Raw genomic sequence first — 25,170 nt, forward strand, 5'->3', positions numbered from 1 at the left:
ATTATACAGTACATATCAATCAATCATGTCACCAGCTGTCCCGAATGGAAAGAAATCGAACACATCGACGAGTACAGTGACTACACGCCCTGCTCTTACACACGGACTCTGGTGAGCATATTAAAGTGCTGATTATAATATTTTTCATGTTTTCCACAGAAATTGCTGTGATATATTGTGTTGTGCCCACTTCAGCCATGTAGTTCGTGAATATGAAACAACGTTTGCCTACATGGTGACGACGAGTGTCTTGTTTCCCACAGTCTGTCTCAACGTCTCTGAGAAGGTAACTAAAAGACTTGTACAGCACAAGGAGCGACCAAGTGGTATTGAAGTGATTCCCGTGCAGCTGAACAGGTGGTTTATAGATCAGTTGCCGACTGGCAACTTGTTCGCTGGCTAAATCTCACCGCAGTAAATCCCTTGAGCTGCGAGGTGACATGGCTTGACCGACGTCTACGGCAACTTTCAGGAAATACAACAGGTGGACGACGCTATGCCCCGTGGACCACCGTAAGTGACTTTTGTCAGAAGTGCTAATACAAACAAAGGTTTCATTAAACAACAGAGTCAGCTTCGTTCAAATAAACTCATTATGTTTAAAAATAGTTACTGTTTCTGTCAACCAGCTCTCGTTAGCGTCCTTGGCTAACTGAAAGGAGACGTGAGTGTCTGTTGAACTGCGCACTACTTCCACACGGTAAGTCTTTAGTTGTATGGCCAAAATAGAAGTGAAACTTTTGTTTGATTAACTTTGTCCTTCCTGGGGTATGATTTATCGTTTGCATTTATTTCTAATAACTGCAATTCAGCCATTTGACGTACAGAGAAGTTCGCGAGCGTGTACCTGCTTGGTGGCAAACCCATTTCGAACACGGCGGGGGTTAATAATTTTGGCTGTACTGGAATTAAACATGACTTTTTTTGGCCCCATAGTTTAGACAGCACCATGGATGACAACAAGCTCAACGACTCCAACGTTAAGGTCGCTGTTCGTGTGCGACCAATGAGTAGGAGAGGTGAGAAAATCTCACACAGCCAGTCACCATGTATTACTGTGTTTAAGTGGTCCATTAGATAGACCGGCTTTTAATAATTCTGTCCCGCTCTAGTGGGCATTTTATTCCCCCCCATGTGTTCATTTAAATTGAGACATTTGTTTCGTTGCTTTCTTGCTTTTTTAAAAAGGTTTGTCAGGGTGACTGTGGAAATGAAGGCAAGTGTAGAATGGTAGAGGGTTACACCACATCCTGTGTGCATCAGGTGGTCTGTAGTAAATTGTCAAATGGACATTTCAATGATATATTTCAAGACACATATGGCCAATTCTACACTGTAAAGTTCAAGTGACTCATTTTTTTCTCCCATGTGGCACATTTTGGATATGCATCACAGGACTAAAACACATTGGTGTTCTATAAATAAGTTGAGTTAAATAAAACCTCTGCCCAACATGCAAGTGGAGAGGATGGATTATTGACTAGCACAATCAGGATTTGTGTGCGCTACTGCGCTTTTGAAGGCAGACTTAAACAGAGTATTTAGGTTTCATTCCTGTACCTGAGGAATACCTGCGGGACACCTTTTTCTTTAGTCCAAGTAGTGCTTGTGACTCCTGTGGAATGTTATGATGACTTTTGACTTTGTGCAGTGGGCAGCTGATGTTATAAACAGCGTTCCTGACAAAAGATCACGGTTTTAAAATGTTCCATATGCATCCCTCCAGAAAAAGACCTCACAGCAAAATGTGTGGTAGAAATGGAAGGGAACCAGACAATATTGAATCCTGCCATTGCAACTTTGAGCAAAGGAGACTCCCGGTAAGTGAAAAGCAATTCATTTCAATTCATTCATTTTGATCCAGGATCATTTAATATTGAGACTGTGGATAACCACTTAAACATAGGATTTGTAATTGTGCGGCACAAAAAATATTTTGAATATTGAACACAGGTCACATTATTTGGATCACTCAACAGTGGCCCAAATATGCCTTCAATTTTGTGACTTTTTGAGGATTTGTTCTCTTTGTAGATTCCATTCCATAGACTTTCTTTTTGTGCACATACCTTACTTTTTAAACTCTTATTATATGCTATATTTGTATGATACAGTTTGTTTGTATTTTGAACAATTTGTTGGTACTTGGTGGGATACATTGGCATCGTCAATAACTATGCATTTGTAGTTTTTTACATTTGATTTCTACTGTACAAGGAGCCTACAGGAAGCGTGTTTTTTTTTTCTTTTACTAAAAACGCTCAAGCAATTTCCAACATTTCTTGGTGTTTTTTGGATAGCAGAGAACTATTTGTTTAGTTGTCTCTTATGCTAAATAGATGTTGTGATGCAATATCATAACTTGACTCCTGATTTTGGAGCCAACTCCATAAGCTTAGGCATTTTTATTACCTGCATGAATAATTTAATCAATTGTGAGCCTGTGTGCTCCTTATCTTGTTCCAATAATAAAAAAAAAAGAAGTGGTTATGAAATTTTATGTATGAATTAATGATTGGGGGGGGGGATGCCTGGGTTTTGAAACATTTGTTTTAATTGAATTTATGCAGCTGTTGTTTGGTTGTGCCCAACTCAGGTGTGGATATATTGTTAATACCAAAGGAATTCGTCTTCTCCACACCGGCAGCACGGCATATACTAATACAGGCTGTAACCAGCCTGTCTGGTTAGCAGCCAATGTTTAGTGGAGGAGACTCATATCACCCACCTACACGTCCTTCCTCGATCATGCTTCTCTTTACAAAGGGCGTGTCGCCTACTGCAGTCTTGTTTGAAATGAACAACCCAAAAAAAGTCTGTTCTCAGACTTTAAAACCAAAAATCTATGGATCACAAAGTAATATTAAATAGCTGTCTTCTTTTCTGTAGTATTGCATCCCCTTACTATGTAAACTCGCACTCGTGGCGTAAGCACGTTCTCCCCATGAGGTTCTCTCAGGTTACACTGGTAACCTCATCCCCAAAACATGCTTCTTAAGCACTGCACACCCATACCGATTAATAACCTCTTAACGGATTTTTACCTGAGAGACCCCACACAAGGACACACTGGCAAGTGGGTCTTCTTACCGCCAACAGTCATGAGTCGTTCGCCCCTAAACCAGTTGTCTGTTGTAGTACCAAGACTGGCCTATGAGAGGCAGCATGGTGACACAGGGTAGACTGCTGGAAAATGCAAAGAAGAAAGAGTAGTCGAAAAGAAAATGTTGCTTGCTCATCTGCTACCTACTGTACATTGTGGTTGCAAACATTTGACATTTTTATTGGGAAAAATAGCAATGGGGTGACACCTTATGACTCCATATTTGCCATTTGGGACCTTGCCAAAAAACCACCACACCATTTTAAAATAAACCCTTTCTTTATTTCTGACAAAGGGCAGAAGTGTTATTCTGCAATACAGTAAGTAAAAGTGCTCTATATCCTGTACCGCATTCAACAAGAAAAATAGACCTTATGCTACGTTTCTCATTTGTTGAAAGCAGGTAAATGCGTAAAACACTGTGAAAGCCCATTTAGTTGAAAGAGAGATGCTCCTTGTATACACAGCCATGCTACGCATTTTTTGTGTGTGTGTCAGTGTGTCCGTTCTGCCCTGACATGCTTCAGCTACGCGTTTTCCCCTTTGGGCATGATGCGAACAAGTTTTACCAGCTCTCTTCAACATCGGGACGGACGTCCACAAAGGGTCATATAGAAACAGAAGAGCAAGATTTGAATCAAAACACCGAATGGACTTCATTAGCATCTCATTTGTCATTATTAGCAAAACGTGTGTCAAGCAGATGCTTTGGTTGTAAAGACAAGTCACTGACTAGCCACTTTTCCAAGGTTTGTGCTTTGTCAGCTTTCTGCCTGACAGCTTGAGCCGAATTGCTGCGTAAGCCTCGGGGGATGTTAATATATTCCAGCAACCCGCAGCTAGCCACCAATATAGCAGGTTCCGTCAGATCCCCGAGACAAGAGAGATTAATGAACGCCTGTTACTGCTTTCATAACTTAGGAGGCCACCTACAGGAATGGCAGGGACCAGGCATGTGAATTCGTGAACACTTTTTTTTTTTGTTTATTTTATTTTTTTTCATGGCTTTGCCGGATTCTGGAAGCTGCCCTTGAAGTTTGGCTGTGTTTATCATCCCTTGAGGACAAGTGTACTAGAAGTGCATCTGTAATTGTTCTCTCTTATCTCAGTTTCCTTTTGATAACAACTCTTGGTGGAAGGACTTTTGGGGGTCTCTGTTTATTTTATCACAATTCTATCATATCCCGACTTGGAAGCTGCTCTGCATCTTAAGTCTGTTGTCGTCCTGGCATTTCCTGGTAGTAGAAATCTGGGTTAGCTGAGTCGATCATTATGTAGCACTGGCCTACAATTTTTTAGCCACCCTGACCTTCCTCCTCCCTCCACTCTAGCGACTCCTTGGAGCTGGGATTCGCTGCCAGTTATCTTAGGAATGTCCTTGCCAGCCCAGGAGAGGACAGGACTTAATGTTGCTCTTTCACGGGCCAGTAAACCTCACACAGAGAGGCCTTGTTTCAGCCAATGCGTGGCCATGACTACTTCAGCAGTCTTTTTTTTTTTCAAACACCACATTGATGTCTGCTTGCTTGAAGAGGAAGTCAACCCAAATATATATATTTTTCCAAAAATATGTTCTATGCAGGCCCACTAGTTGAAACAAGGCATTCTGATAAATATTGCACTTGTGGAATAAGAGTTAATCCACACGTTTTTAGCCATCTCTGGGGGCGGCCATTTTGCCACGTCTGTCGACTGAAAATTGCATCTCAACTGCTTAGGGCTCAGGTAACGACCAATCTCGGCTCCCCTGTTTTCTGAAGCTGAGCCATGATTGGTCGTTATCTGAGCCCCGAGCAACTGCGATGTCATTTTCAGTCGACAGCAAGTGCCAAAATGACCGCCCCCTGAGGTGGCTAAAAACAGGTGGATTTTTCTGCTTAACTTCTATTCCACAAACGCAATGTTGATCAAAATGCCGTGTTTCAACTCGCGGGCCTGAATAGAAAATATTCTTGAAAATAAAACAAAAAAAAACGTTTAGGTTGACTTCTTCTTTAACATATTCACTGCCGAAGACAAATTTGTCTTTTCACAGTCCGGTCATTCAATCCCAGATTTTTCAAACTTTAGGGTAAAAGAGAGTCTGAAAATGTCTGGCAGTGAATGAGTTAAAAAAAAAAAAAAAAAAAATTCCAAATTGGGATTCTGCTGTTGTATGCGTTATACTGAACTTTGAAACGGAAGCTGAGGTTTATTGGATGCCAGTTTGCTCCCATACGACTACCGTGTCGTAATTTAATGCCACCTACCTGTTCAAAAAGGGTCGAGCGTTTGCTGACAAACACTGCAAAGGATTTCTGGATGCACTAAAACCAATTCGGCTTGCGAGATTTGACAGGCTGTGTTACTGCAGGCTTCCACTGAGATGAAAAGATTAGCCGCAGTGACAGATTTATAATAGTGACACTTTTAAAAGGCTTTAATCATGCGCCATTTTCCCACATAGCTTCCATTGACTCGAGTTGTTCCCCAAAAAAAAAAAAAAATGATGCGGGTATGGAAATCCTAATTTTTTGCTGTTATAAATTTGTTTGTAGCCGCATGGTGGCAAGCGACGACTGAAATTTCAGATTATGCGGTAGGAGTGCGAAAGTAAATTAGGAAAAACGTACCTTGCGACCGTGTCTGCGTTTCTGAAACAAAACCACTGACTTTCTGTGACAATTGATAAAAGACATTTACGTGACAACCTAAATAACAGTAAATGGCGTCTGGCTGGATGGCCGAAGCGTATTTACTTGTATTTTGTGGTGCCATGCAAAAAAATAATTTACACGTGCTCTTACCATTGTTACCTATGCACTGTGTGAGTTAGTTTGATCGAAATGTACCGGTAGTTATTTTAAACCTGCATACTAATCTCCCTTTCTGCCTTTTCCCACAGGAATCAGCCAAAGGTTCGTATGAAATTAAAATATGTCGCATCCACTTTTCTTTTCAAATCACAATGTAGTTCTGGAAATGTTACTCCCTCCCATGACGTCTCGTTTTTCCTCAGGTTTTTGCCTACGATCACTGTTTCTGGTCCATGGATGAATCCCAGAAAGACAAGTTTGCAGGTTTGCTTTTTATCAAGACTGTTCTGTTTTTAGCTTGTACGCCTGATGACTCATTTCTTATACTTATCTCATCACAGAATGTTGGCTGAGCTCTGAGCTATTTATGGAGTGAGGCAAAGAAATGGACTGTTTTACTGCTCGGATGTAGTCACGCGTGAACTCCCCCCAAAAAAAGTAGAAAATATCTATTCTCAGCCATCTTTGTATCATCAAATAACAAATAATAATTCGTCCGCATTCTCCGGGAAAAAATAATTGCTAAACATTAGTTGTGAGTGCCCTCCTCGTTTCCTTTGAAATGAATTTGAAGGTGACGTTTGTATTGTGCAGAAGCGTTTTTGCATCTTGTTCCGTTATTTTCCGTTACAGGTCAAGAAGTGGTGTTCCAGTGCCTTGGGGAGAGTTTGCTAGACAATGCCTTCATGGGTTACAATGCCTGCATCTTTGCTTACGGGCAAACAGGTCAGTTCTGTATAACCCCACGAGCAAAAGTTGAATTAGAAATCAGAATGAAAAACAATAAGAAAATGCAATTAAAGCTCAGTTGATGCAAAGGATTTCAGTCGGCAGGTAGTAGGAGTAGGTTTTATGTTGCTTACACCAACAAGTACCTCACACAATATGGATTCCGGGTCATTTGTTTTGTCGGCAACGGTATTGACTTTACTTGAGCGTAATATGTCTCCTGAGTTGTTTTTGAAGCACTTCTGGCCTTTAATTGGCAGGGTGTAAAGAGCGCAGTCAGACGGGACAACTTGCTCCGATCCTCAGCTGTGCTATACTCACACTCATCAATTTACTAACATCCAAATAGCTAAGTTAGGTGATGATGAACTTTTGACAAGAGGTGTGCAAGCTGCGGAGACCGTTTTAAAAGAAGGTTTTGCGCTTTATGTAGCTCCGGTGGTTTTCACAACGGAACGTTTCGGAGGGCGCAAATTGAAGTTGGAAGTGATGTAACTGGAAGTGTTAGTGGAATATTATTGAGTTACTGAAAATAAATCGCTCCAGGAATTTTAAACTTGGGACAGCACACCCAGAAAATGACCTGGGAGAGGCCAGCACCGACTATCAAATGAATTGATGGTTATTTTTGTTAATCTATTAACAGTTTGGATTTTTTTTTTAGAACAAAATTCATCCAAATGCTTGGAATTTCAGCTCAACAAAAAATGTTATCCGATTTCTGTAGTCCTCCATTAAAGCAGACTGATTGTTTGTATTGAGTCAAAATAACACATTTACTCGGATTCATTCATTCGGAAAACAATGATCAACACTTTCTGTTGCAGACCAAGTCATAATTAATACATGTGCAATTTCTACAATAAAGACATGGAAATTCAACCCTTTTTTTTTTGTTTTTTTTTAAATCTGATTAATCGCCAAAATAATGGACAGCTTCATGGTTTACTAAAACAATCGTCAGATGCGGCTCAAATCACATCGATGATACGACACAGCATTTCTTCGTGTGCGAATTGCATTGTGAGTGCCTTCAAACGGCCCGAACGAAAGAGCTTTCTCCAGTTCTTTTCATACGGCGCATGCCGATAGCGTACACGTGGCTCCAACCAAATGTGGACCGTGACACTCACCGTCCGTGTTCAGGCTCCGGGAAGTCTTACACCATGATGGGCTCGGCAGAGCAGCCTGGCCTGATCCCTCGCCTCTGCAGCTCCTTGTTCTCCAGGACCACGCAGGAAGCCCGAGAGGGAGAGAGCTTCACCGTGGAAGTCTCCTACATGGAGATTTACAACGAGAAGGTCCGAGACCTGCTGGACCCTAAAGGGTGCGCGACGCCGATGACTCGTGTGCAGTGTTGCAAATCTTTTCATAAGGACGTCATGTTTTTTTGGGGCCGCTCTCTTTCAGTTGTGTGCGTGCGAATCCTTGGAGTGATATTATACGTCTGTATTTGCAGAAGCCGTCAAACGCTGAGGGTGAGGGAGCACAACGTTTTGGGCCCTTATGTCGATGGTCTGTCGCGTCTGGCTGTGGCGAGCTACAAGGTACGGCAGCGGTTCGAGATGTTGTATAAGTTTGCGTGCCCCCCCCTTTTGTCATTTCACAGACGAATGTTGTCTCTCCGAAGACATACTAAAAAGGCATGTTTGTTTCTCTGGATTCGGGCAGGACATTGAGTCGCTGATGTCGGAGGGAAATAAATCTCGCACGGTGGCCTCCACAAACATGAACGAAGAGAGCAGCCGGTCTCACGCTGTGTTTAACATCATCCTCGCTCACACGCTCACGGACCTGCAGTCAGGGGTGAGGACGCACACGCTCTGCAAAAGCAAGCCGGGGTGTCAGCTATTCCTCCGTTTCACTTAGCCCGTGAGTTAGGGCAGCTCCACTATGAAAGAGACATTCATCAGGATTATTTTGGTAATAATCGAAATCATGATTATGAAAATGATCGTTTATTTTTGGGGTACAACACAAGAAAATGTTTAACCGTACAAAAAAATAAATAAAGACAAATACATTTCTTTGAACCACTAATTATGTAAGTTTCTTTTGGACCGAACAAAATGCTCATTTTTCGGGCCGTAACGATTAATAGAAAATGTATTAAAAGCGATTCAAACCAATTCATTGAATAATTGATTCGAATCGAGACAAATCCAACTCAGATCAAATTATGCGCTTGCGCCAAACATCTTTTTGTTTGTGGAACACCACACTAGCACACATAGACAAGCATGGTAGTGTTTTTTTTTGTTTTTTTTCAAATCGAAAATCAGGAACTGAAAATCGAATCGGGGCTTGAGTGAATCGTTACATCCCTACTCATTTCTGATTATCCGGTATAGTACGTAATGCTCGATTTTCTTTTTCAAATGCGTGACTCGCCAGTGGTATTTTAACAGTACACTGTAACTGTTTTGTTTTCCCTGCGCTGTTGCGTGTTGACTTTAGACAACTGGTGAGAAGGTAAGCAAGCTTAGTCTGGTGGACCTGGCGGGAAGTGAGCGCGCGGCCAAGACCGGGGCAGCCGGCGAGAGACTGAAAGAAGGCAGCAACATCAACAAGTGAGGGAACCCAAACCACAGTGCCCTCACACAATCATATCGAAAATGGCATGGACGGATCTCGTTTGCTTTGGAATTCAAACTTTCGGGCACACCCTCCAAAACTGTTGACGTCGCGTTCCTCTTCTGCGCTGCGTCTGCTTGCCTCCAGATCGCTCAGCACGTTGGGTTTGGTCATCTCGGCCTTGGCGGATCAGGGTGCAGGGAAGAACAGGAGCAAGTTTGTCCCCTACAGGGACTCTGTGCTCACCTGGCTGCTTAAGGTATCAAGAGGAAAAAGTCAAATATGGAAGATTTGTCCTTTGTCTTCTCTGCTGGGAAAAAAATCAATCCCGCAACTGTTTCGGATCTCGGTTAGACTTATTTGAGGCGTAAATGTTGTTGACGACGCGGCGTCTGCAACCGCAGGACAGCTTGGGGGGGAACAGCCGCACGGCCATGGTGGCCACCATCAGCCCAGCAGCGGACAATTACGACGAGACCCTTTCCACCCTGCGGTACGCCGACCGGGCCAAAAGTATCGTCAACCACGCCGTGGTCAACGAAGACCCCAACGCCAGAATTATCAGAGAGCTGCGAGAGGAAGTAGAGAAACTGAGGGAGCAGCTCACAGAGGCTGAGGTTTTGTATGCTGTTCGGCTTGTTTCAAGGGGAAGTCAACGGGGAAATCTTTGTGACGGGAATATCTTCTATGCGGCGGGCCCACTAGACGAAAGGCGGCGTTCCGATTGATATTGCGTTTGCGAAATAGGAATTAAGTAGTAAAATCCACCCGTTTTTAGCCATCTCAGGGGGCAGCCATTTTGTCGGGGCTCAGCGCCAGAAAACGGGTGAGCCGTGATTGGTCGTTAGCTGAGCACTGAGCCACTGCGATGTCATTTTCAGTCCACAGAAGTGACAAAATGGCCGCCCCCTGAGATGGACAAAAACCGGGTGGATTTTACTGCTTAACTCAATATTCCACAAATGCAATATTAATCAGAGTGGAGGCGCATTGAACATATTGTAAAGAAAAAGGGTCGAGCTCCCCTTTAAGTGGAAAACAAACTTTTTTGCAACTCAAATGTTTTGTGATTGAGACAGCAATAAACACAGGTTGGCATATAAATAATAAAACCCCCAAATTGGCAACTGAAGTAACTTGAAATTGATGGGATTGCAATTTTCCAAAATGCATATTGGCATGACAAGTTCTAAAACTTCAGAACAAATGAGTAGCTTTATAAATGCCAAAATGAAGCATCCAAAGTGAAGGATCCTGTGTCCTACACAACGAAAACGAAATGAAATGATGTCGCTTTCAGTCCCTGAAGGCCCCCGAGCTGAAGGAGCGACTGGAAGAGTCCGAGAAACTCATCCAAGAGATGACCGTGACTTGGGAGGAGAAACTCAGGAAAACGGAGTCGATTGCACAAGTAACCCCAAAAAAATTCCCCCGCATGAAATTTTGTTCAAGGAATCGAATTGAATCCAGCGCAATCAAATAATCCTTTCTTCTGCAGGAGCGTCAGAGGCAGCTGGAGAGTTTGGGTATTTCCCTGCAGTCGTCCGGCATCAGAGTAGTGGATGACAAGTGCTTCCTGGTCAACTTGAACGCTGACCCCGCCCTCAATGAGCTGCTCGTCTACTACCTAAAGGTGCCTAAAGCACTGATGACATGTAGCCCTGACATGCTGATGTCGTCATCTGCATTTTGCGCTTGCCACATGTGTAGGAGCACACGCGTGTGGGCTCATCGAAATTGCAGGACATCCAGCTGTGTGGGATGGCCATCCAAGCCGAGCACTGCGTCATTGACGTCACGCAAAGCGACGGCGTGGTGCTCACACCTCACCGCAATGCTCGGTATGTACTCGCTGCCAAGGGAGGATTTTTTTTTTTTTAAGAGAAGACATATTCAGGATGTAATGATTCACTCAAACCCTGATTTTCAATTTTTAGTTCCCGATTTTGATTCCATGAGATATTTTTTTTTAACAAAATGAATCACTAATTTTATTACCAACATGTTTTATTTTAAGATCTGCATTTTGTCCTTGTTACAAAACATGTTTTTTTGTAAAGTTACAAAAAGCTACTAACATGAAAATGAACTAAAAATTTTGACTGTTTAACTACATTTTTGTCTTGTTAGTGCCAGAACTAAAGAAGGAAACCAAATAAATGTACAATAGGTTTGACGGTTATCATTTTAAATCCTTTTATAATTCAAATTTCCATATCAATTCTTTTATTTTTTACATCGACAACATTTTAAGCTGTTTAAATTTTAAATCAATTTTCGATTAATCTTTACATCCCTAGGACATATGGAAAACTTCACATGGTCAACCAGACCACCACCACAACTCCCAGATGTGAATAGTGGTGACAACTCCGCCCCCTTAAAACAGAATATTGTATAATATAAAAACCTAAAAGAATATGTAATAATTGTTTTTTTTGTTGTTTTTTTTTAATACGAGCTTGTTTTTAAAAAAAAAAAATTTATTACAATATCGTTAGCTTTTTATATATTGCCAACCTCCCCAAAATATTGTGAAATTATCATATTGTGAATACAGTGCAATGAGTCTTTATGGATTTTCTGATCAGCTTCAAATTTCTGCTCGTTGCTAATTACTGGCGGCCGCTCTGTGAACTACGACGCATTTGCAGAATTTGGCCTTATTAAAACATGGGAATGTTCTCTCCCCTGAAGGACGTGGGTGAATGGCGCTGTGGTCACCGGTCCAGTGCACCTTCATCACGGGGACCGCATCCTGTGGGGAAACAACCATTTCTTTAGGTTTGTCCAACTTAATTTCATGCGTGTGTGTGTATATAGATTTGTTTTAATTCATGTTTAAACAGAATTTATTTATATAAGGGGAAGTCAACATCCAAATATTCTGTGCAAGAATATGTTCTATGCACCTCCACTAGTCTGAACATGGCGTTCTGATTAGTATTGCGCTGGTGGAATATGAGAAATAACATTTTTTATCCATCTCAGGGGGCGGCCATTTTGTCACATTTTGTTGCTCAGGTAACGATCAATCACCTCTCACCTTTTTTATGAAGCTGAGCTGTGATTGGTCAATCAGAATGCTCTGTTTAGACTAGTGGGGCTCCACAGAACATATTACTGTAAAGGAAAAAAAAAAATGGGGTTTGAACAAACATGTATGACATTTTTATGCTTTCTTACTTGCTCTTTTTTTTACCCGCTCACACGCACTTTGCACGGCAACAGGATCAACCTGCCCAAGCATTTGGTCCATATGGAGGGTGAGGGGGAGGAGGGCGGCGCTAAAATGAAGAGCTGCTTAAGTACGGAGCAGCTGGAGGTGGACGTTGACGCATCCAGCGATGTTTCAAGTGAAGCGGGCTTTGAGTTTGCTCAGGCCGAAGTCATGATGAAAGGAATGGCCCACAACGGTGAGTGACACCGCCGGGCTCGTTTTGAAATTTGAATTGGCACGAAAACACCCGAGGCCCGAGGCAACGGCAAATCATTTCATTCAAGCTGCTGAAGGCAGTTTGGAGCAATTATCTGACTCTGCCAAATCGTGCGTGAGGTTTTCCACCACCTGCTCAACTTTGGCGGCACCTCCTCAGACCCTTTGCAGTCGGTGTTGCAGACCCTCGAGAGGCAGCACGAGGAGGAGAAACGCTGCGCCCTGGAGCGCCAGAGGCAAATGTACGAGCAGGAGCTGCAGCAGCTTCGTCTGCGGCTCAACCCCGAGAGATCTCCCCATCTCCTCCACTTAAACAGCGCCGCCGCCGCCGCCGGAACCTCGCCGGGCTCCCACAAGCGGATGCGCCGCTGGAGTGAAGACAGGTGACATGCCCACCTTTTCCCCATCTGTCGATTGATTTCCTCTTAGTTTGGAATAAAATCCACATATATTTTGGTTTTTTTTGTCACGTAGAGAGGCCATGATTACGCGAAGCCTTCGACGTCTGAAGGAGCAGATCGTCCGTGCCAACCTTTTGGCCCAGGAGGCCTGTTTCATTGCGGAGGAGCTCAACAAAAGGACGGAGTACCTGGTCACGTTGCAGATACCAGCCGCCAATTTGGACGCCAACAGGAAGGTACCGCCATGATCTTATTTAATGGAAGATGTTAGGGATGAAACGATTGACTCGATTCGAATCGATTCTTCGATGAATCGATTCTTCGAGGAATCATTACATCCCTAGACGATGAACATTCAAAGTAGCTGTGGAATATGGTGGTGCACATCGAGTAACGTTAACTTTTTTTTTGTGTGTGTGTGTGTCCTTTAAATAGCGTGACGTGGTGCTGAGCGAGCCGGCCATTCAGGTTCGCCGTAAAGGGAGAGGGAAGCAGATTTGGGCAATGGAGAAGATGGAGAACAGGCTGGTGGACATGAGGGATCTCTACCAAGAATGGAAGGACTTTGAGGAAGACAACCCTGTAAGTCAGATGAGTGGTTGGACATGCAGCCGTGCGGGTCCGAACGGAGACACTTCAGGGAATGTTAACACAGCGTCACACCTTCTTTCCACACAGGTGATGCGGTCCTATTTGAAACGGGCCGACCCCTTTTTTGATGAGCAGGAGAACCACAGTCTGATTGGGGTGGCCAATGTTTTCTTGGCATGTCTGTTGTATGACGTGAAACTACAGTACGCAGTTCCCGTCATCAACCAGAAGGGAGAGGTAGGACAGTCCTGATTGTACTTTCTTCGAAGTTTTATTTTCCAGGCAGATATAGAATGAATATCTGCTCGAAATACGAGTCGTCGGCCCTGAAAAAAAGCATATGGGTCTACCTCTACTGCAGTGCGTTGCGTTTGTGTTTCAGGTGGCGGGCCGGCTTCACGTGGAGGTCTGGCGAGGAACCGAAAGCTCCGAGGAAGAAGGTTCACTCCAAAGTAACTCAGATGGAGATGCACAGGAGCGCCAGCTGAACTGTGTGGTGAGCAATCGACGACCCGCCGCGCACGCGGTCGGATGGCTTTTCCTCGAAAAGGACCAAACGAAGCCGCGTCTCTCGTATGCCGCTCAGGTGAAAATCCTCCGGGCCAGCGGCCTTCCCGGTCACCTGTCCAACTTCGTCTTCTGCCAGTATGACTTCTGCGGACAGACCGAGCCCGTGTTCATCCCTCCGGAAATGGCGCGGGCCCCCTCGCCGCCCGCTTCCAAAGAGCCCCAGTGCACGGTTGTTTTTGACAGCTCCAAGGTATCACCCGATGAGGACATCAGCATTGGAGCGTATGCCGACCTGGTTGACCTTTGAACTCTTTGTATCGCTTAGGAGTTGTCAGTTCCGGTCTCCGAGGACTTTTTGGAGTATCTGTCGGAGGGTGCGGTGGCTATCGAAGTGTACGGCCACAAGCGGGACAGCCATCGGCGGAACCTGGCGCTGTGGGACCTCGGTGTAATCCAAGCCAAAACGCGCTCACTCAGAGAGAGGTTTGCAGACAATTATTTTCACAGTTGCTGGGAAAACCTTAGCGGAGCAGTGAAATGGAAGGTCATCTCAGATTTGAAAAACATGCTCGTGAGCTTCATTGAAGGCCGGAAGTCCAGCTTGCCCTCGTGCTAGCCTGACTATAGGTCAAGTAGGACAAAATGACATTTTCAGGGCCAATACCCATCCCGATTATTAGTGGTCAAGGAGGCCGATAACCGATAGTTGGAGTCGATTCATTTGATGTAAATTGGCGTCAAAATCTTTTAAAAAAATAAATAAATAAATAAATAAATTAACTCTTAGCATATGTTTATTGAACAATTTTTCAGATTGGCATCATGTTGATTTAAAAAAAAAAAAAAGGAAAAATTACTATACATTTTTGACAATATACAATTGTTTTCTTAAAAAATTCAAACAAAAAGTTCAGGGCGCACCCTGCGTTGTCAGCATGTCTTCAAAAGTTACGTGAAAACTGAAACAATGGCTCCATATAGTTTCCTACAGTAAACAAAATGACAAATGTTAACCTTTCGCATATCTTTTTGATTTCAACATATCTAAATTGATTTCTCGGCCATCTGATTTTTCAAAATCGAATCGGCTCTAATGATTACCCTTGTTAGGATTGTTGCAAATGCTTTTGTTCTCGGCAGGTGGAGCGAGGTGACTCGACGGGTGGAACTGTGGGTGCAGCTAATGGAGCTAAACGATGCCGGGCAATTCACACCCGTGGAAGTTCTTCCTGCTAAGGACGTCCGCACCGGAGGGATCTTTCAGCTCAAACAGGTTTGTTTTCTTTGGCTAGCTTTGCCTGCAGTCGCTTGCCGTCCAATTTGGTCTGAAAAAGCCACGGCGGGCTCGTTTTCAATTCAGGGTCAGTCTCGTCGAGTCCTGGTGGATTTGCACTCCGTGCCGGACTCCGGCACCATGCCGCTGATCTCCGTCTCCATCCTGTCTGTGTCCATCGGAGACGTCAAGGTCCAAAATACACCAGAACGGAGGGACTCGCTGCGGGTGAGGGGAGATCCTATCCTTTACTGATACGCCAACCAACCGAGTTCCCTTCCACAGATTATCGTTTCAAGCAAAAATATTGATCTATTTTCAGGCCAGGGATGAAGAAATGGACAGCTACCAAGTAAGCTTTGCGCTGACAGATCTGTCACGTTGAGTTGATGTATTTGAAAGTGTTTGTATCTCGGTGAGCTTATTTTTGCGCGTGTTGGTCCGAAGGAAGTGGATTTGGAGAGAATGAGGGAACAGTGGCTGGCCACGCTCACTCAGCGACAGGAGTATCTGGACCAGCAGTTACAGAAAATAGTGTCCAAACCAGGTACACATGTATTGCAATTCAAGTTTCCTATGTATTTCTACCCAACATAAATGCAGATTAATCATCGTTTTTTTTTTTTTTACGATTATGCCAATTTTGTAATCGTCATTGAATTTTCGATTAATTGCACAGCCCTAGGATGGATGTCTGATTGTTTGGAAGGGTTACGCCACTATTAAAGTATTTGTAATATTTTGTCAGGCACGTTTGTTATTTGTTTGTATTTGATATATTGCGTTGGTATGGTTTGAAAAGGCGTATCCGGTGACAGTTCGAAACACCCTCATTATCTTGTCTCCTTCATTACCAAAGAGTGTTTTCACCTGCGCGCTTGCAAAACAGATAAGTCTGAGGACGATTTGGAGCGGGAGTCCCAACTGCTCGAGTGCCGCCTGACGCTCACGGAAGAACGCAACGCCGTTTTGGTGCCGTCAGCTGGCAGTGGCATTCCTGGAGCACCCGTTGAAAGGTTTTGAGTTCAATCCCACTCTCTCATTATCTAGCGGTTTATTTCATTCCGCCAAATAATGATGCTTTTCCCTGACAGGGTTCCTGTGCCTGGGATGGAAACCCACGTTCCTGTCCTGTTTCTGGATCTCAGTGGTATTTTGTGTGTAATTTATTTTTTATTTTTTTTCCGCAACAACACTCAATCGATGGTGGATTCACTTCCTTCCTGTTTTTGGCCTGTAGCCGACGATTTCCAGTCGAACCTCTCGGCGCCTCTCGCCGGGGGCGTGGATGCATATCTTGCTGGGGAGTATGAAGATGACTTCTTTGACCTTCACATTGTCAAACACCACGATTCACAAGTAAGGTGGCACGTGACGTTCAGCAAAACAAAATACTAGGGATGCAACGACGAATCGAACATCGATTCAAACCGATTCGTCGGGACAAATCGAACTTGGGCATCTCAGCACTCACGAGCCCTAAACAGCAACACCTAACAAAAGACATAACGTACCTAGGTCATTAGAATATGCTAGAGAGCTAAAAAAAAAAAATGATGTCTTTAAATGTTTTTCCATTTTGGATGCATACCACATTTTGAACGTGTCGATCACATTGTGCGCTTGCGCCAAACATCATCGCGTTTGCAGATGGCTGCAGCACCATACTAGCAGACTGAAAAAAAAAAAGAAATAAAGAAAAATAATCAAATCGAAAATCGGCAAATGAAAATCGAATCGGGGCTTGAGTGAATCGTTACATCCCTGCTAAATATGGTTGAAGAGCCGTGAGGGGCTAAATGAATATTTGATATTTCATGCCTTGTAAATGCTCACTTTGATGCGATCTAGGTAAAGGTGGAGGCATCCTGGGACTCCACGGTCCACGAGTGCCCCGAGCTCAGCCGCGTGGCATCTGTTGAGCAGAGGGTGTACCTCACCATCCGCGTCGTGGTTGAGTTGAGCCACCCTGCCCACATGCAGCTGGTCCTGAGGAAACGCATCTGCGTTAATGTCACTGGGAAAAAGGTCAGCTTTGTTTTTTTTGTTGTTGTTTTTTTTTTTAGCTCTCTGTGTTTCCCACTTAAAAGGGAAGTCAACCCCCAAATTTTTCTTTCCAAGAACATGTTCTACGCAGGCATCCAGTGAAATACGTTTCGCAACGGGCAGCTTCTGTCAAAATGAAAAAGTTTGTCAACAAGTGTGACCCCCCCCCCCCCCCCTGTCGATGGCGTAGTTGCAGCGCTTTGGATTTGTAATGGGTTAGGGGTGAATTTCGCTTTGCTGCGTTGAGTACGAACCCGAATGCGTGATGTCGTCAGACCGATCTGTTCTTGCCACTTCAAGAAAATAGCATTTGTGTCTCTGACGAAGGGTTTTGCCCAGAGCCTTCTGAGGAGGATGTCCCAGCGCAGCACCATCCCGGGATGCGGCGTCACTTTTGAAATTGTCTCCAACATACCGGGAGTAAGTCTCTGGATTGTAACTTTTTTTTTTTTTTAAATATAGAGACCCCAGAATATTCCCAAAAAATCAACAACACACTATGACTTCCGCTTTTACCGATTCGGTCCCCCAGGATTTTCACGGGCCGGAAGACCGAGAGATGCTGGCCCGACTGGCCGCCGGCGCGGATGACGAGCAGTCGGGCGACAGTGAGGCGGCCATCGAGAAATACCTGCGCAGCGTCCTGGCCGTGGAGAACGTCCTCACTCTCGACAGACTGCGACAGGTTTGTGGCGTCCGCGGGCACGTTCGCGCGCCGCCCCTCGCGCCGCACGCGCCCTAACTTAACGAGCGCGCGCGCGTAGGAGGTGGCAGTGAGGGAGCAACTCGCCGCCAGAGGGAAAACGCCCAGACGCTGCCTGAGCTCGCCGAACATCAAGCGGGTGAGCGAACAGATTGCTAACTCCTCCCCGGGCAGCTAGCTAACATGTTAGCGGTTCCTCGGGCCGCAACTGCCGTCGCCAACTCTCGACTACATGCCGCTTCTGCAATTCTCCACCCAGCTCTCCGCCGGCAATCTGGATGCGTTCTCTTCAACTCATCAACTCGCTGACTTCAAGGTGACCGGCGTTGTGCTTCTGCTTCATTTGCCGCCTTTGTTGTTGTTGTTGTTCAGGCGCTTCGGCTGTGGGATTTCTCCCGAGTCATTTTCAACGGTTTTTTTAATAAGTTTTACACCACAAGGACTTGGGGGCCGATCAGCTAGTTTAAAGGGGAAGTCAACTCGGGACACATTTCTTTCATAGTTAACGCAACAAAATGCACCTGTTTTTAGCCATCTCGGGGGCGGCCATTTTGTCACTGAAAATGACATCACAGTTGCTCACGGCTCCGCTTTAGAAAACAGGTAAGCTCTGATTGGTCGTTGTCTGAGCCCTGAGCAACTGTGATGTCACAAAATGGCCGCCCCCTGAGATGGCTCGATTTTGCTGTCATATTCCACACACGCCATATGATTCAGAATTCCTTGTTTCAACTCGTGGGCCTGCGTAAAACATATTCTGGGAAAAAATACGTTTGGGTTGACTTTCGCTTTACAACAAGCAATAACCTTTCAGCCTTTTGGCCCACGCTTAGCCCAAAATTGCGGATTATTGACGCCCACTGAAATGCATTGCTGGTGAAAAATAACAATTACACTTTAAGATTTCTCCCCAAAACACTGATAAACACACAAAAATGCATCCAAAAAAATATTGTGGGGGGGGGGGGGGGATCAAACTGTATAGTGAACAAAGTTGTGTTTGCTGCATTGTCCAATTTTTCCTGATCCAATCAATGATGTGATTGATCGACGGGCAAATGATGACTTGTGTGCCAGGGTTGGGAGAGTCACCAGGACCTCTCGGCCGCTTGTCCTCAGTCCAGGCGCACGATGCCCAGCTCCACATGGCACGAGCTGACCCACGACTCCGGTGCGACTTGGCAAATGACCTTTCCCCAGTCGCTTCTTGCGAAACCGCATTTCTTTCTCTTCTCTTCTCTTCCTCCAGGCAAGACTGCGCCGAACCCCTTCAAGTCGTTGCTGTCCGGCGGTAAAGAAGACGGCGGCGGCGAGTGGACGACTGTTCATCAGCAGGTAGTCTCTTCAGCTCAGGATTTATTTGACTCTTTAAAAGGAGATTTCAAGTTTATCAACACATGGATTTTTTTTTTCTTCATTTACAGCCTAATATCGGCAAGTGGGGGGGGGGAAAAAATCAATAAAAAAAACACAATAATTGAGCCTTGGTATCTTGACAAAAGTACATTATGAATGTGAGTCACGTATCACTTTGTTTTGTAATTTGGAGCGACCTCTTTAGAAATGCAAAGTAGCAGCACTTAGGTTGCAAATGACTGATGACTCGCTGAACATCTTTCATAATGCGCCGTTTGCGATGAAAGGCGAGATTGTTCCAAACAGCCCCCACTGAGGCGGGAACACACACGCTGTGTAAAAAGAGTGGTAATTAGGGAGCAGGCGAACCTTGTCGCGCTGGCGCTATCGAGACGCTCCAGTCGAAGCTCTTGGCTGCGGTGAAAGCACGACAGCACTCCGGTTGTCTGATGACGACCTCAAGCTTCCCTTTACCGCCCACGGAGGGAATCTAATCAAGGAAATCATGTGCCAACCATGGCGATCGAGTGCGGTGGAAACGCACTCATCACCAAGACTTGGGCCTGACCGATTAATCGGAGGTGTATCGTCAAATCTCAGCATCATAAAAGAGAACGTAAAGAAATGTTTTATGAAGTGGAATTAAAATGATGTGCCAACCGCAGCGATCGAGTGCAGTGGAAACGCAGGGGTTGAGGCACACATCACGGAGACTTGGGCCGGACCGATTAATCGGAGGTGTATCGTCAAATATCAACATCATAAAAGAGAATGTAAAGAAATAAAGATGTTTTATGAAGTGTAATTAAAATCATGTGCCAACCATAGCGATCGAGTGCATTGGAAACGCAGGGGTTGAGGCACTCACCAAGACTTGGGTCCGACCGATTAATCGGAGGTGTCTCGTCAAAGCTCAGCATCACAAAAGAGAACGTAAAGAAATATTTTATGAAGTGTAATCAAGCCGAAAGTCGCACGTGAACTCCAACATGTACAAGCATTTGAAAGTTTTACTGTCGGCATTTCAAGGTGGCATCTTGCATGTGTCAACTTTCAGGTTGGCTGTCCTGAGCCCCGGCAGCACAGGATAGATGTGTTTGACCTGCTCTCGACCGTCCATGTAGGTTGTGCTGCTGCTTCTGCTCAACTATCCTTCTTAGTTCTCATCTGCTGCATGGAGAATGAAGCACATCGCTCAGATTGGGATGTCAGCTGGTGTTCCGTCTCGGAGTCTAACTCATTATTAGACCCCCGCCCAAAGGAAAAAAAAAAACAACTTCAGATTTGAGATGTATTTTGTTGTTCAGTGAGGGGGAGAAAAAAAATGAAAAGCAAATGGCACAATATTTCATCAGCTAACAGCTCATGTCGAGTGGCAGCACTAGAGAAGTGAATAACGACAAACGATTATGCGTGCAATTATAATTACACGGCAATTATCCCGATTGTTTTAGCGTGGCTGTCTGTTGAAGGGATCTGATAAACAAATATTTGTCTCCTGTCGCCATCTTCCCTGCTAATCGCAGTTCGCATGCGGTTTCTCTTTGGGAGACATGAATATGCAGACCTCATTACATGGATGAAAAGTGCCGATGACCCGGTTAGCTTCTCCCACTTTGGTTTTCCTTTTTTGCATGATTTCTTCACAGCCGTAAAATTGCCCGTGCACGCCCGTTGCGAGGCGCTTGGGGAACGCGCGCAAATCCGAGTCCGCTAGCGTGAGGGGGGACCTGTCGAGCTTTTACAACTGCTTGTGTGTTGCAGAATGTGCCTCGTATCGTGGTGCAGTCGGCCAGCGTTGAAGAGGGAATGAACGCGCGCCGGCAAGTAAGTTGGAAAAAAAAAAAAAATTACTCAAGTTTTGTTTACTTCCTGTAGCAGCTGATCTTTGGTGACTGTGCAGCCAAACTTGGAGGAGAATCACTGTCGCAAAGATGGACTTTTACGTGGTTTTACTTTAAAAAGTTTCCCGATAGCTCATCGGAGAAATCCGGAAGAAGTTGCGCACTTTGCAAAGCCAAATTGAAATACCATATTAGTTGTACATCGGTGGTGTATTGTGTTTTACAGGAACAAATATTCAAGGATTAAAGAAAGCTATTCGAACAGTCTATGAATCGAAATATACCTTAATTTTTTTCCCACATTAATTCCAAGATTTTACTCAAGTAAATATCGGTTCCAAGCTTCGTAAAAAAATTGTAGTTGAAAAATAGGATTAATCGTGATTAACTATGGACAATTTTGCGATTAATATGTATCGTTTGACAGCACTAATTCATTAATACCCAACTCACTGTTTGTTTACATAAGGAACTCATACGTGAATCTATTCGTTTGCAACTTTAAAAAAAATAATTATAACAAATTTTATACATTTAGTTTGGTCCAAAAAGAACTTACTTACATTTATTTGCCTTTAGATTTTTTTATGTTTAAACGTTTCCTTTTATTTTTTTTGTACCCAAAAATAAATGATCGTTTGAATAATAATTTCAATTCTTCCCAAAATAAACACTCACTTCCAGTACGTGTGAATGCAGATTGGGGAAACTTTTTTTTCCCCAGACTTTGAGCATCCCTCACAAGTTGTCACGGTGATCCTTTAGGTTCCTACTGACGAAATGAGCCCTCCTGCCGTCTACCAGGAGAGCCCCGGACCGGTGCCTCTCCCTCCAACAATCGTCCCGGAGATGGAAGACTCCGCCCTGAGCTCAATGAGCGAAGCGTCGAGCGGTTACGTTTCGACCAGCGTTTCCGCGGCGACGCTTTCGGACGTCTACACGCTGAGCTGGGACCTGTCGTCAGGCCACGGAGCCGACAGCTTTGCGGCCGTGACGGACGAAGAAGAAAATAAAGAGGAAGTCGCCCACGGAGGCCCTGGACGTGAACCTCGGGAGTCTTTCCTGCCGCAGGCCAAACCAAACGAAGCGCGGGAACTCGAAGGCGCCGTGTCCCCTTTTCCGACAGCGCCGCTGACAAATCCATTTTTCGTACAAGCGCAACAGCTAGCCGATCCAAAACCAAAGACTTCCGTCCCGGAAAGTGTTCTCGTGAATGTGAGAGAATCACCTCAAGAACTCAAGACCAAACAAGACCAGACGAAGATGGATTCTGAAGATCCTGCTCCTGTCTTAAGCCAAATTTCCTCGGAACCGGTCCCACTGAAGGGTTCTGACCCACAGCCTTGTTCCCAGGAAAAATCCAGCGGTTCTGCCATCCCAGCCTCATCCGGCGATGCGGTCCACTCGGGAGCAACGTGGGCAGGAGGCAACGCGCTAGCCTCCAAATCTCCCGCGGCAGCAGTCAAGCCTTTCAACATCCAGAAAGTCCAGTCATCGGACCTCAAGTCCTTCCGGCGCATCCTCGCCGAGCCGGAGGGGGAGCCCGTTCGGACCCAGACCGGCAGCTCTTCAAAAGCGGTCCCCAATCCGGCCGAGCCCTCGGAGCTCATCTCGGACTGCGAGGGAGGCGCCGCTGCGGTCCCCCTGCCCGACTGGCTGAAGGAAGGGGAATTCGTCACCGTCGGCGCCAATAAAAGTGGCACGGTGCGCTACGTGGGACCCGCAGACTTTGCCGAGGGCACGTGGGTGGGAGTGGAACTCGAGGTACCTGCAGGTGAGTGGAGCCCGAAACCCTCAGAAAGTAATTGCGCCCTTTGGAAGGCCAGTGGGGGGGGGACAAGCGAAATATTCAGTATCCCCTTGAAAGTCGGCTGCTGCTATCTTTTGCTTAGTTTGATTCAACTGGTGCACCTCCAAAAACCAGTTTGGCCTCACAACAGACAGAGGTCAAGTCGCCACCAAATTTCAAGCAAGTCATAAAATCTAGCTCAGTAAAACACGTTGGAGTAATAATAAACCGTTTTTTTTTCCCCCCCTGATCCTACTACAAAGAGTACAATTATAAATGTAATCAACATTTACAACTATAAAAATAACAAGAAAAAACGATTAACTTATGAAATGAATGTCTACGCTTGAATTATTGAGAAGGATGCATGTTATGTTTTTTTTTTTTTTCAATCAAACTTTTATATGAGTGGCACATTGTTAATGTGGTGATAAATACTGAAGTGTGCAGAAACAGTTTTCACAAACCATCCCGCACCTAGTTAAGTTACGTTACTGGTCCCAAACCAGTGTTTGTATCGCTAGCTAAACGGAAAGGTTGGCTTTCTTCTCTGTGGCTTTTGGAATGACAAATGAAGTTAGATGTTGTTGTTGTTGTTGTGTTTTCATTCAGTGAGGTGCAAACCATGCGTTTTCCCATCCGTTTTGTAAACCAAAATAATCCATTCATTCAAATTAACGATCCTCGGAGTTGCTCGACGCCGTTGGTGTTTGGTTGGCGGACTTGCCACTTTCACACTAACGACGAGTGACGTAACTGGGTTGCCAGGTTGGTGTAAATGAAACAAAAACCCTCTTTTTCTTTCAAAATTCAGATTTAAAATACAAACAGGATGACATGTCAAGTCAAGTCGAGTCACTTAGAGACCAAGTCTCAAGTCAAGTCACTTGTTTTTGGCAAGCAAGTCCAAAAAAATAGCAACTCGAGTCAAGTTATGTGACTTGAGTCCCCCATCTCTGATATCCATATCTCTATCTATCTATATATGATCGACAGTATCATGTGGTGTGCTGTGAGTTTTTTTTTTCTATAGCTCACAATTATGGTTGGGGAAACACTGGTCTCATTTTTGATTTACATTTAAGGCACATTTCACAAACCAAAAGCACCGATCTTAACCTTGTAGCCGTCACGTCTGTGTCATTTACCAGGAAAGAATGACGGCTCGGTAGGCGGGAAGCACTACTTCCACTGCAATCCCGGTTACGGAGTCCTAGTCCGGCCGGACAGGGTGAGCCGCGGCGGTGCCAAACGCCGCCGACAGCAGCAGAAGCGCCGCAGCGCCAACCTTTCGGGATCCGCGCCCAACCTGGCGGCGCTCACGGCTCTGGCCAAAGGGGACGCTGCCTTTGCGTCATCATCATCATTATCTTCCCGCAATAGTGCAGAGGACCATCAAAATTCTTGACGGCCGGGAGAGAGTGCGGAGGCTCGGCTGTGCAGATTTGGGTTGGAAGCATCTTCTCCATCGCATATTTGATGCTTTCAACGTGATTTAACATGTCAAGTGTGTTTTCTACATGTGCGGATGCAAACCATTGCACATTTTGCTTACCATGGTAAGGAGTGCAGGTTTTGTTTTGCTTTTTAACAGTTGGATAGCATATTTAGAATCTTAAGGTGGTTTCACTCAAATATTTTACTGTTTTATGTGTTCATAAAATTACTTTAAATAATTTTAATGTGCTTTTTTTTTTTTTTTTTAATACTGATGTTTTGTGTGCCTTAACGATTGTTGAGAAGCTATCACATGAACTACGCAGAGCTTTTTATCTTCCATTAAGAAATTATATGAAAAACACTATTACAGTCTCAGGAGTTTTTTTTTTTTTTTAATTACGTTTTGTGACTTTACAGTAATAAATTGAGGCATTTTGTGACAAAACAATCATCGACTACAGACGTCTGACTTTGTGCTGCTACAGCTTCTGATGTAAGTACATTTTCTATTATGCTCAGTTCGCTTTAGCACATCTTGGGTAGTGATGCCAGAAGGTGGTCCATCCCTTCATTCACATAA

General features: G+C 44.6%; 1 protein-coding gene across 3 annotated transcripts; it reads left to right on the top strand.

Annotated features, from left to right (window-relative positions):
* Positions 1-370: 370 nt before the first annotated feature.
* Positions 371-25,038, top strand: LOC147127981 (kinesin-like protein KIF13B). 3 transcript variants are annotated; one of them, XM_086018187.1, is made up of 43 exons: positions 371-513; positions 630-700; positions 937-1,019; positions 1,727-1,820; positions 5,988-6,000; positions 6,102-6,162; positions 6,532-6,624; positions 7,774-7,954; positions 8,087-8,174; positions 8,299-8,433; positions 9,085-9,197; positions 9,349-9,460; positions 9,606-9,818; positions 10,502-10,612; positions 10,700-10,834; positions 10,912-11,042; positions 11,899-11,985; positions 12,433-12,617; positions 12,798-13,020; positions 13,112-13,274; positions 13,474-13,620; positions 13,717-13,866; positions 14,012-14,125; positions 14,216-14,389; positions 14,465-14,622; positions 15,280-15,412; positions 15,500-15,640; positions 15,735-15,764; positions 15,860-15,959; positions 16,302-16,428; positions 16,507-16,562; positions 16,653-16,771; positions 17,264-17,440; positions 17,786-17,878; positions 17,991-18,143; positions 18,223-18,300; positions 18,421-18,477; positions 19,239-19,332; positions 19,411-19,496; positions 20,575-20,637; positions 21,282-21,344; positions 22,127-23,135; positions 24,302-25,038. In XM_086018187.1, the coding sequence occupies exons 3-43, from the start codon at positions 950-952 to the stop codon at positions 24,556-24,558; spliced, it is 5,787 nt and encodes a 1,928-aa protein (XP_085874313.1). In that variant the 5' UTR covers positions 371-513; positions 630-700; positions 937-949; the 3' UTR covers positions 24,559-25,038. The 3 variants fall into 3 exon arrangements, with proteins under 3 accessions (XP_085874313.1, XP_085874312.1, XP_085874314.1); XM_086018186.1 differs by having other exon boundaries at positions 14,012-14,389; XM_086018188.1 differs by lacking the exon at positions 20,575-20,637.
* Positions 25,039-25,170: the final 132 nt, after the last annotated feature.

The sequence above is a fragment of the Filicampus tigris genome, chromosome 20 (genome assembly GCF_054856515.1).
Source record: "Filicampus tigris isolate MCC_2025a chromosome 20, RoL_Ftig_1.0, whole genome shotgun sequence".
In the NCBI taxonomy this organism is placed as follows: domain Eukaryota; kingdom Metazoa; phylum Chordata; class Actinopteri; order Syngnathiformes; family Syngnathidae; genus Filicampus; species Filicampus tigris.

What these genes read in the sequence shown, in the direction of transcription:
- LOC147127981 (XM_086018186.1), top strand. Translation starts at nt 950, where the DNA reads ATGGATGACAACAAGCTCAACGACTCCAACGTTAAGGTCGCTGTTCGT. An exon ending in AAGAAATGGACAGCTACCAA is followed by an intron (nt 15,765 to 15,859) that starts GTAAGCTTTGCG and finishes GTTGGTCCGAAG; the next exon opens with GAAGTGGATTTGGAGAGAAT. An exon ending in TCAAACACCACGATTCACAA is followed by an intron (nt 16,772 to 17,263) that starts GTAAGGTGGCAC and finishes GATGCGATCTAG; the next exon opens with GTAAAGGTGGAGGCATCCTG.